This window comes from Myxocyprinus asiaticus, chromosome 18 (assembly GCF_019703515.2).
Source record: "Myxocyprinus asiaticus isolate MX2 ecotype Aquarium Trade chromosome 18, UBuf_Myxa_2, whole genome shotgun sequence".
NCBI classification, from domain to species: Eukaryota; Metazoa; Chordata; class Actinopteri; order Cypriniformes; family Catostomidae; genus Myxocyprinus; species Myxocyprinus asiaticus.
Window position 1 is genome coordinate 39,330,047 of NC_059361.1, and position 12,600 is coordinate 39,342,646.

The following is a 12,600-nucleotide window of genomic DNA, read 5'->3' on the forward strand; positions in this document are numbered from 1 at the left end:
CGGCACTGTGCTCCAGTTTATATGCCCGCAATGATGCGTGCATCAGGGGCGGAGTGTCAAATGCCATCTGCCAGTAGTTTACCGTGATTCTTAAGAGCTTCAGAGATCATCACTACTGGGAGGAGTTTTCCATGATGTCAGCTACTGACGCAGCGTGTTTATTTAACTTTTTGTTTAGATTATAGTTTTAAACATTTAATAATTTATATTTTTATCATGGATTTTCATAATTTATATTGAACACCTGGGTCTGGTACAAAGCTAAATCTACATAAAAGGCATTTGAAAAGTACCAAAACTAAATGATGAAGGCCTGGTAAAATGTTTAAATTAATATACCAACATATAACATAAATATAACCCTCATATGACAAAAGAATGTTTTTAAAAAAAATCTGTTTGTTTTGATAAAAATCAACACCTGGGAAATTAAATAGTCTGAATTTAAACAAACACCCATATAGCAGTATGCTAGTATTCCATTCCGAACATCCTTTGTTTAAAGCTCCTCAAACCAATACAGCTTAAAAAATTAACCTTATTTAAGACATCTTAATCCTATTCTTTTGAGGTACCATGTACAGTAAAACTGTAAACCAAAATTCCCCTCATAAAAGTTTCCCATTATTTTAACTTTACAGCCACTACCTTGTAAACAAAATCCTGTGTTCCACAAGATTTGAAATTCTACTTTTCAAATGTAAATGCTGTACATTCTTTTTTTGCAGTGAGAATCCTATAGTGGGAAAGACAGTGTAACATTATGGCTGAGGGTCCAAGTGGTACTGACGGCCACGATAGCAAATGCCACTGTGTTTGTCGACATAAAGGAATACAGCCCTGTGACAATGCTCGGAGAACGTTCAGAGAACCGCTGCTGTTTCACACGTGACTGAGTCTAACCTCTCCAGCAAAGGCCTGATGTGCGGTATTGTGCACATGGAAGAATTTGGCCAGTCAATCATTGGAAAAATTGTGCTCTTTTCTATGTGTGCCTGTCCCATCTCAGTCTTATTTCAGTTTTTTTAAGATTGTTTAGTAACCTAAAGTGTCAGTTGGCACAGTAAGAAAAGATTCTCATAACTTCTTCTCCATTCCTAACCAGGCTGTGAAAGTCCAGACACCTCAAGTCTGTGAGAAATTAGAGCTGCTATAATACTCTTTGAACGAACTCAACCTTTCTCTTTGTCATTAATCAGTTAAATTTATTCTCAGAGAGTCTGTTCAGGCCTTGGTGGTTTGATCTTTTTGACAACAAAATAGCTGTATATCAAAGGGAATATTTGTTTTTATTATTATTTTTCCTTTTATCTCATCCATCTGTCTGTCCTATCCCATATGTGTGCATAAATTTCTATCTGTAGTGGATAGAATTAATCTGCCTTATAAAGTCAGTGGAGGTACTTACAATCCCAATCTGTGTGTATGAATTAGGGACTAATGCAGAAGCACTTTAGATATTTGGAATATTCCAGATGTGATTGTTTTAGATACATGGTATCAAAAAAGTTTTTTCCCAATATTGATCAGTTACATGATCAGCTCTTGTGTAATGTTGTATAGATAACGTACATATCCTGTAGATTTTTACTAGCTATTTTTCTTACGCCAAAGAAGTTGTTTTGTAGGCTTTCATGACTTGAAAAAAGGTATACATGTAGTTTTCTAATTACAGAAATGTAAAAAAGGAAAGCATATCTATATTTAGTTGATGTACGTTTTGGGGGCATCATCAATTTTGATAAATCATGAAGAAATGTTCAATTATTACATCTTTGTAATTTCCCCCATGACAAAAGTTGTGATATTTTATTTTATGCTGTCACAATTATAGATTGTTTGTTCTGAATTCTGCTTGACAAGTTACAGTCACTGGTTTCATTTTTGCTTTTTCACAGTTTGTGTTGTTATTGTGGTCAGATTAATATTGTCAATTCATAATAATTCCTACCTACTGATTAATACAGGTCTGCACATTGATTGGTTTCTTAAAGGGATAGTTCACCCAAAAAGTAAAATTCTTTCAGAATTTACTCACCCTCATGCCATCCCAGACATGTAACACAAAGATTTTAGAAGAATATTTCAGCTCTGCAGGTCCATACAATGCAAGTGAATGGTGGCCAGAACTCTGACACTCCAAAATACACATAAAGGCAGCATAAAGTAATCCATATGACTCCAGTGGTTTAATCCATGTCTTCAGAGCTGAAATGATAAGTGTCGGAGAGAAACAGATCAATATTTAAGTCCTTTTTTACTGTCAGTTTCCACTTTCACATTCTTCTTGTGTTTTTGGCACATTCTTTGTGCATATTGTCACCTACTGGACAGGGAGGAGAATTTATAGTAAAAAAGGATTTAAATATTGATCTGTTTCTCACACACACCTATCAAATCACTTCTGAAGTCATGGATTTAGCCACTGGAGTCATATGGATTTCTTTTATGCTGTCTTTATATGCTTTTTGGACCTTCAAAGTTTTGGTACCCTTTCACTTGCATTGTATAGACCTCCAGAGCTGAAATATTCTTCTAAAAATCTTCATTTGTGTTCAGCAGAAGAAAGAAAGTCAAACACATCTGGGATGGCATGATGGTGAGTAAATGATGAGAGAATTTTCATTTTTGGGTGAACTATCCCTTTAAAGTTGGTCAGAAATAACACCATTTCCAATCCTATAAGAACAAATACAGTAGGGTCCAAAAGTCATAGACCATATTGAAAATCAGGGATTTTTTTTATTTAAACCTGGAAATAAAGAAAGAAATTAAAACAAAAAGTTATGAGTTAAAATGAAAAAAAATATTTAAGATTCTGCACTGTTTCTAGGTCAGTAATGTAAGCAAATGTGTGATTTTGACCATGTTAACTCCTTTGTACTAGGGCTGTCAATCGATTACAAACTGAATTAATTACATGATATGCCGATTAATTAATCAAAATAATCACAATTAATCACATAAATCAATATTTGCTAAAAAGGCACCCAAATAAAAATAATTCAATATATAATGATTAAATAAATATAGATACACTGTATTTAGATAATTATAATTAGAATATAAAATAAATATAATAATTCAGATAAATAAAATGCATTACATTATTGTGGCAGACAAAGCATTGATTATACAATATTAAAAAAGAAACAGCTTTAGAAGTCAATATATATAGTATTTACAATCCAGTTCGCAATTGAATTCGTTAATCTGTCCAAGGTAGATTTATTATAAGGGCTTCTCTAAAGATCCGTCTATGTACTTATGCGTCAGATGGACGCTTTGTAGCGTCTTATTTTGGTTGTGTTGCATCATAAACACAGCATTTTTGGACGCTATAAGTTAAACTTAGTTTGCAGCTTAGATAAACACGTACCAAGATCCCTGCATTCGGAATTGCACTCCATCCAGCTGTGTTTGATTGTAAGAACACTTCCTTATCTAGTGCTGTTTACTGTCAGTAGTGTGGTTTGTTGCCTGTACAGCAGGAGTTGCGATTACTGCCCTCTGCAGACTGAGACTCAAAAAACATGGTGGCATTCAAGCTTGAATTGCTCCGATGTTTATTTTTTAAACATAATTAATCACACTGAATAAACGCGTTCAATCGACAGTCCTAATAAGTTGTTATTACAAATTTTGTATTAAATTAGAAAAAAAAAAAAAAGACTTTTGGACCCCAGTGTTTGTGATCACAGAAGAAAGGTTGTTCTATTTGGCATACTTGTGGTCTGCAAACATCTATTCCTAATAGCTGAAATAAACTAAACAACTGACTAGCATATATACCTGTTAGAATGACAGTATCTAGTATAAAATTGAAGTGTACCTGGCATGATCATTGCTAACCTTATATGCTCCCTTAAAACAAGACAACTTATCAATATCAGAGAATGTTATCTCCAAAAATATGAAAAGAAAAATTTCCAGCTGCTAATCTAGGAACATAAGGACCAACAAAGTTTGGTTTTCTTTGACGTGGCATCTCAGAGAAAGGAATCAGTTTCTGACATACTTCAAAATATTAATATGCTACATTTCTTTTCTTTTTTTTCTTTTTTAAAGATATATACGAATAATAGGTTTCAGAATATTCTGTTCAGTACACACACAGGACTGTGTAAGTTTAATTTATGTGCCTCTCAAAAAATACATATTTTCATAATTAAGTATTAGACAGCTGAAAGATTTATTCAGCACTGATAAAGAAAATTGGAACACAGTTTGCCATTTGGGCATGAACAATTATGCAACATTTACCTTCCAGTTAAAATATTTGGTGTCAAAAACGTGTAATGTCTATATTTATATTTTCATAGCACACTGTGAACTGAATGATGTCAAAATATGTTAATGCATTGATCAAATGGTACATGGTTTTTAATCTGGTACTCTGAGGCTCCAGTGAGCTTCAGTAGAAATGTGGTAGTGATCTTCCTCAATTCATAACAGTGGTGCAGTCCTACATTATACTTGTCTGATCCAATTTAGTGGTTTCTGTGGCTACATCGTTTAAAACAACAGAGATCATCACAACCAGCATCCAGTGGCCTTTAAAGACCCCCATCCCAGACTAAAGATATTTATTTAACATTCCCAATTAAGCACTTGGATTTGAGTGGACAGAAATAATGCATACAATGTCATTTTTATTTTCTTGAAGTCCTTAATAAATGTATAATGGTACGGATCTACAATCACCATATCATAAGAATGTTTCAAACTGCTATGTGCTCCTGTTATGTTTGTGCACAAATCCCAGCCATTGAGCTAAAATGGTGTAATTGGGTAGAGTAACTCACCCTTTTGAAAACCTTGTAGTTTGAATGATGCATTTCTAAAATTATATTTTTAGATCAGTAATGTAGGTCTGTCAACTCCTTTAATTATTTGCACAAATTTGAAATTTTTTATGTTTACCCAACTCTCATTCCTCTTCCAATGTGTTACTAACTGTACTGGACATGTTTGCTTTATTGTGTTATTTAAATGTTTTTCTACCATTATTTTCACAAAACAAGCTCACGTAATTCCCCTGTTATTAGTTCTGTGGAATTAATTTGCAATAAATATATTGTTTGTGTGTTTTCTGTTTTGTGTGTGTTGTGGCAGTAGTCTCAACTGTTTTGTTAAATTGACCTGTGCAATGGTTTTGCACAGATAAGGTAGATTGCCTGCAGTAATAACAGAAAACAGTGAATGGTATAGTATGTGATTTAGATGACATACTATTGTTCCATATATCAATTAAAATCATAAAGTTGCCCCAAAATATATTTGCTGCAACCTAGTATGAATGTCATTGCATTATAATTGCAATGTTCAGAACTGATACAAGGGGAGCTACTGTAACACTTCAGGCAATCAACAAAGAAGACGTGGTTACTGACCCATACTGGCAGTCTCAGTGTTACCAAATATCAGCCGATTAATCAGACTCTGGCTACTTTTCATGCAAGGTGTCAAACATTGGAAAGTGATGAATCATGTAGTGAATTACATGTGCAAAATCTCCAGACCCAGTTTATATAAGGTGTACTTAAACCCCTTAAACTCTAAGGGTCCAAAGGGGGTCGCTGTATCTCGAAATAATTTACATTTGTAAAGTCCCCGTATACACAAGTTGCATTTTTTGAAAGCTTAAGAGTCTGAACTTTTCAGAGATAACCATCACTTCTGCATTTATGTTGCATAAAATAACTAAATAAGACCTCAAAATAATTGCATCCCAAATTAGCGCTCCCCTTGAAGTAATGGGGTAGAAATATTTATATAGTAAAAATAAAAGTCTTTCACATAGCACCAAAATGGGAAAGTCATATATCAAATGAAAGCTCTCATTCTCAGGAATGTGTCAATTTTGTTGTCTTAATACCACAGTTCGATAAATTTTCAAAAGAATCACAAAGTGAAATTTGATTTCTGTAAGTCATCAAATACAAACGTCTCTTTTATGCATCGACCACACTTTTACCTTAGGGAGTTTTCTAAAAACATGAGCCATTTTTACTTGTCTCTGAGCTTTGCTTGGATGAATAATCCAATGTTTTATCTTAAATGTCCAGAACAAAATATGCCATCCAGCAAGTAATGCATGCTAAACAAATCATCAGAAATATATGTTATCGACTACTGATGATAAAATGTTTTATGTCCACAAAGGGGAGGATCTTGGTTTTTAAAGACACCTAGATTGAGCTTTTAGTCCACTCAGAGGCCAAGATATTGAAAGAAACAACAAGGGTGGTGCTTGAACTGAAAATTAGACTGCATGTCTATGGACGAGCACATCTGTGAGGGCTAAAATGCATTAGAGCGCCACCTAAATTTCAGATCTGTATATTGTGATGGAATGTGATGGAGAGAAAAAAAATTCTAGTGCTTGCTGCCATCTTGTGGAATGAAATGAAACTTTCCAAAGTGAGGCAGAGTGAACAGAACTAGAATTACATGTTTACAAAGTAAGGACAAAAAAAAAGTATTATGTTTATCATAAGAATATAAACAGATACAATATTATTTATGAATAATTGGAGTCTTTTTTTTATTTGGGGTTTTATTTGAACTTAGATTTAAAAATGTAAGCTTTTGATACAATGTACTTATTCTGTACACAGTGCCGGAGTTGTGCGTGTGTGTGTGTGTGAGAGAGAGAGAGAGAGAGAGAGAAGCCATGTAAAAATGTTATAATGAAAACTGATGCACAGTATACACAGAATGACAACTGTAGAGAGCACACCAATATGAAAACAAACCCAATTCCCAGATATTTTACGCAATTTAGAAATCCCGACTGGACGCTTTTTAAGGTCAGAAAAAGAGGACATGTCCAGGGAAAATGCAGAGAAAACTGTAAAATATTAACTGTGGCAATTGTCTTTACAACACATGGTGGTTGCGTGTGGAATTCACACTGAGCTGACCTTAAAAGTGCATTTAAACAAGCATCATTCCAAATTCCATTTCTTTCCGACCCTTTCCTGCAGTCTTCAAACTATGAAAACTCTGCTGAATTTCCCCACTTCGCCTCAGTGAGGAATGACTCCAACGCAAATGAAAACACACAAGAAAGTATCGTTCGTGTGCAGCCGCTCGCATTTTCAATTCAAACATTCGCTGTCAAGAATAACACAAGGGAGATCTGTCCTATTCAAACATTGCCGAGGATAAATAGAAAATGTCATTGTTTTTAAACCCGATGGTTTCACTTTTAAAAATGTTATATTAGTAACATTATCACTGCAGGAAAGTCATTATGTGGGTTTAAATGACCGAATTCTATTATCAGTCTAAACATGAATAAGAACAGACTTGTGAACACAGTGTTGAATGGTGATTTGAAATGTGGTGGAAATTACATTTCTTCATGACAGTTGAGGAATCGAAAAAAAAAACTAAAATTATGCATGTATAAACATTTTTAGTAGACAGATTAAACTATTGAGAGTGTAAAAAGTGTGTTTTAAGAAGGTTTCATTTTCACAAGGCCAAAAGTGCCCTTAGTTGAAGAAGCATACTGTTGAGTGTGCTAACGCTGGAGCCTTTGGTAGTTGGAGAGATATTAGGATTTACATTTGCGTGCTACAGTCCAAAACAGTACAGTTTAATGGATCAGTAAAGTGTATCATAAATTATGGCTTTTCACCTCCAAAGTGTTTCTTTACCAATGAGTCATACAGCTCATTATGATTGGTGAATGTTTTTACATCCTCTGACCTTTCAATCCACATTTTACACCCTTGCAAGCTGAGCAATGCCAAGAACAGAACTGCTTTTCCGACAAAGTCAGATTTATTGTCATTTTTTACACATTGCAGAGTGATAGAGAAAATACAACTGTGGTTCCATCAAGACTACAGTGCATTTAACATGTAGGAAATTGCTACAATAAATTGCAGACTTCTGTGTAATCTTAACCCTAACTTTTATATAATATACTATCATCTTCAGAGACTTCCTCTCACATCGGGATTTCGGTTATTTGATGACTGAAGGGCATTTTATGACTTTTTCTCCACCCAATTGGAATGGTCCATTAATAAATACCAGGCTGTAAGAAGCCTGCTCCAGTGGCCTGTCTCTTGAAGCAAGTTGACAGATCCAAACCAGTTTAGATTTGGTTCAGCTTAGGGCTGGGATATGGTTATCGAGGCCCCAAGCAACCATCCAACAAGGAGCCCCCTTGAACGTTTCGCCATCTGACTTGGGTGGGGCAGTATGGCTCCAAAAAATAAATCTCTATATTTTTCAGTTTGTTGTCAATATTCAATATATACTTGCACACCTACTTATTCGTGCGATTATCTAATCAGCCAATGCAGCAGCAGTGCAGTGCATAAAATATAGCAGATACGGGTCAGGAGTTTCAGTTAATGGTCACATCAACCATCAGAATGGGGAACATTTTTTATCTCAGTGATTTCGACCGCGGCATGATTTTCACGCACAACAGTCTCTAGACAGTTTACTCAGAATGGTACCAAAAACAAAAAACATCCAGTGAGCAGCAGTTCTGCGGATGGAAACACCTTGTTGATGAGAGAGGTCAATGGAGAATAGCCAGACTGGTTCGAGCTGACAGAAAGGCTACGGTAACTCAGATAACCCCTCTGTAAAATTGTAGTGAGCATAATATCATCTCAGAGATTCGGCCACGTGACGCCATGCGAAGGGCAGACATGTGAGAGACAGCTCTGCACACTGTGCTAATTTTTTTTATTATTTTCATGATATAATCTGGTGAAATTCGATACACCCAGTTACACATTTGCTTTTTGAGGTAAACATGGCAAAGAAGTCAAAATCATTGGGCTCTGGAGACATTAAAAGACACTTACGGGTTCAAGATGAAAGCCCAGACAGGCCTGTGGACCGGGGACTCGATTTGGATGGCGCGGCGGGAGAAGGAATCCAGTGTCAACTGTACAACATGTCGGTGATGTTGACGAAGGTACTTGCAGACTTGGAGGATCTCGCTGTAATACGTCGATTGATTATGGCGATGGAAAAAATTCTACTCACAAGTTACTCACAAGTGTGACAGATGTTGAGAGACGAATCGATTATTTGGAGTCATCAGAGAGGGAATTAGCCGCTTATCCGCCCACGACCAAAGTTGATTTGGAACGTGTTCTCGAAAAGCTTGAAGATTTTGAGAATAGAAGCTGCAGGAATAATGTTCGAATTGTGGGAATTCCTGAGCATGAGGAGGGCAGAGATATGGTGAAATTCATAGATGAGCTTTTCCCGAGTCTGCTCGACATAACAGGCCATAAACTGGAAATCGAGCGAGCTCACAGAGTCCCGGCTCGCAGATCTGCTGAGGGAGACAGGCCCTGATCAATCCTGGCCAAATTTTTGAGATCATCCGATAAAGATCTCATGTTGCGCCAGGCAAGGAGCAAAGGAAAGCTTTTTTGGAAGAATCACAATATTTTCTTGTTTCCGGACTTTGCAAACTCGACAAGAGTGAAACGTGATCGGTTCAAGGAATGCAAGAAACTCTTACATCAGCGGAAGATTGCTTTTGCACTGATGTTCCCTGCCAAACTGAGAATAAACACCAAGGACGGCTGCAAAGTATTTACATGTCCCAATAGGGGGATCATCTTGTGAGTGGATTGACTCATTGTACATACTCTGGCTTTCGGAGGAAGCTGGGCACCATTTTTGTTTCTTTTTGCGTTGGCTCCGCTAAGCAGCTGGAGTTTGTTTTGTGGATTAACACTTTTCCTTAAAGAAACTTTTGCATTGACGGAAGATCACTTTTACAATGAAGTTCCCGGTCAGATTGAGAGTAGACACTACGGGTGAACACAAAATATCTACATGCCCACACAAAGGATGTCTTTTATAAAGTTGACGGACTGTGTAAGTCATGGGATATACTTTTATGCGGCCTCCGAGTGAATTGACCCTTGACTACCCGAGGAACCGGGATGCGTGTTTCGTTTCCTTTTGCGCTGGTTCTGCCTAGCTTGTTGGAGCTTGTTTTGTTAAATAACATTACTTTGGGACAGTTATGGATGAATCTGTCAGTTCCTTGTGCTTATGCTTCCTGTTGGCTGGAGTATGATTTGTGGAGTATTTTCGTGAGACATTGGAATGATTACGTCATCTGCTGCACTGATCAGCTGGCTCACTGAAGATTCGTTTGTCTGACCGAGGAAACTGAACGGCTTTATATCGGCTGGAATTTGTTTTGTGAAGGAACACACCTTCAAGACAGTTCTGTGAATGAGTCTACACGTTCTCTGTGTTTAGTCTGCCTATTGGCTGGGGTTTGTTTTACAAAATATTTGATGTTATGTAATTTTGCCTTACAAATTTGTGAGGCAAAATTGAGCAATCCGATGGCAAAGTTGTCACGGGGGCTCTCGTAGGCGTACATGGACTCTGAGTTTAGAGGGATTGACGCCGGTTGGCGCTTTCGTACGTGGGGTTAATGCGCACGTTTTTCTTTTTTCTATTTGTTTTGTTCAAGGGGAAGTTTGGGGTTTTATTGTTGCATTAATGTTGAAATGTAGTCTTCATAATTTTGTTTTTGGCACACAATTTATTTTTTTTATTATATCAAAATGCCAAATATTAATATGAGTGTACTATCTCTCTCCACATGGAATGTGAATAGGTTGGGGCACCCCATAAAAAGAAGGAAGGTTATTTCTTTTCTTAAACGTAAGAAATATGATATAGTCTTTCTTCAAGAAACGCATCTTTCCCCGCAGGAAGCTGAAAAATTTGGGAAGATATGGGGTGGGCATGTTTTCTTTAGTGCTGGCTCAAGTAAGAGCAGGGGAGTCATTATACTCATAAATAAACATCTACAATTCAAATGTCTCAAACAGAGTAAAGATAAATTAGGAAGAGTCATTATTGTTTTAAGAGAAATTCAGGGGCAAAGTTTGATTTTGGATAATATTTACACACCTAATGCTGATGATCAGGGCTTTTTTATAGATCCCGAAGGGATGTTGAAGGCCGCTGGCACCCCTCATGATATAATAAATTTAGTCAGAGTTAATTTTGACCCTTTAATAAAAAGGTTTTCGAGTGATGTGAGTAGGTGGGCTTCATTACATTTAGCGATGATTGGTAAGGTTAATGTATTAAAATGAATTGTATTCCAAAATTCAACTACCTACTACAATCTCTCCCAGTAGATGTCCCCCTCTCTTATTTTAAGCAATTTGGTAGCATAGCGAAGTCCTTCATTTGGAATGGAAAGCGTCCCAGGTTACATTTCAACATGTTACATAGGCCAGTTGACAAAGGTGGGCTAGGCCTAACCAAGATTTTGTTTTATTATTATGCATTTGGTCTCAGACATTTGGCTCATTGGTCACTTCCACCTGAGAGAGCCCCTCCCTGGTTTGGAATTGAACAGGGAGTTATTGCCCCTATTTTATTATTACAAAGCCTTTCTATTAAACTAATTGGAGAAGTTAAGTTGCACCCTGTCATCTCGCATCTGCACGCGGTATGGACAAAAGTGTCCAGAGTGTTTAATTCAGACATTTATTTAAATGTTGCCTCGAGCATATGGCTAAACCCAAAGTTGCATATTGGTGATTCCCCTTTCTGCTGGTTGGAGTGGATTGGGAGGGGTGTTAATACACTCGGTGACCTATATGAGAGTGGTGGGTTGAGATCATTTGAAAATTTGGTCCAACATTTCAGGATTCATAGATCTCAGTTCTTCAGGTACTTACAGCTGTGCCACCTGTTCTGTACTATTTTTGGGAGTAGCATACACCCCCCTAAAAGGGCAGATATTCTAGAAGTGGTGATTACTGCTTTTGGAAAAGGTCATGAGGCATCAGTGTGTATTACTCCCTGTTAATTCAGAGTCTAGGTGATGGAGCTTCAATTTCTCTCAAGAGATTGGGAGAGAGATTTAAATTTGGTATTGGAGGAGGGAGTGTGGACTAAGATTCTAAAAAACATCAAGTCTACATCTAGAGATTCAAGAGTCCATCTAAAAAAGAAGGAAGGTTATTTCTTTTCTTAAACGTAAGACATATGTTATAGTTTCTTCAAGAAACGCATCTTTCCCTACAGGAAGCTGAAAAATTTGGGAAGATATGGAGTGGGCATGTTTTCTGTAGTGCTGGCTCAAGTAAGAGCAGGGGAGTCATTACATTGATAAGTAAGCATCTACAATTCAAATGTCTCAAACAGATTAAAGATAAATTAGGAAGAGTCATTATAGTTTTAGCAGAAATTCAGGGGCAAATGTTGATTCTGGCTAATATTTACGCGCCTAACGCTGATGATCAGGGATTTTTTTATAGATCTTGATGTTGCAAGCCACTGGCACCCCTCATGATATAGTATTGGGAGGAGACTTTAATCTTTTGATGGACTCAGTCCTTGATCATAGTGAAGCAAAAGTGTGTAAGCTCCCTAGAGCAACATTGACGCTTCACAGGTTGTGTAAAATTCTTGGTCTTACAGATATTTGGAGACTTTTGAATCCATCTGGTAGGGACTATACATTTTTTTTCCATCAATCCATAAGATTTGTTCTAGAATAGATTTTTTTTATAAATCTAAGTCCCTCATTTCATCTGTTGTTGATTGCTCAGTTGGAAACAT

At 36.7% G+C, this 12,600-nt stretch overlaps 1 protein-coding gene across 2 annotated transcripts in view; it reads left to right on the forward strand.

The window, feature by feature from the left end:
- LOC127456453 (ras GTPase-activating protein 2-like) overlaps positions 1-5,089 on the forward strand; it is a 94,136-nt gene extending 89,047 nt beyond the window's left edge. For both annotated transcript variants that reach the window (XM_051724968.1, XM_051724966.1), the window contains one exon: positions 729-5,089. In XM_051724968.1, coding sequence (XP_051580928.1) covers positions 729-759 — 31 coding nt within the window. In that variant the 3' untranslated portion in view covers positions 760-5,089. The remainder of the gene's footprint in view (positions 1-728) is intronic.
- The last annotated feature ends 7,511 nt before the right edge of the window (positions 5,090-12,600 follow it).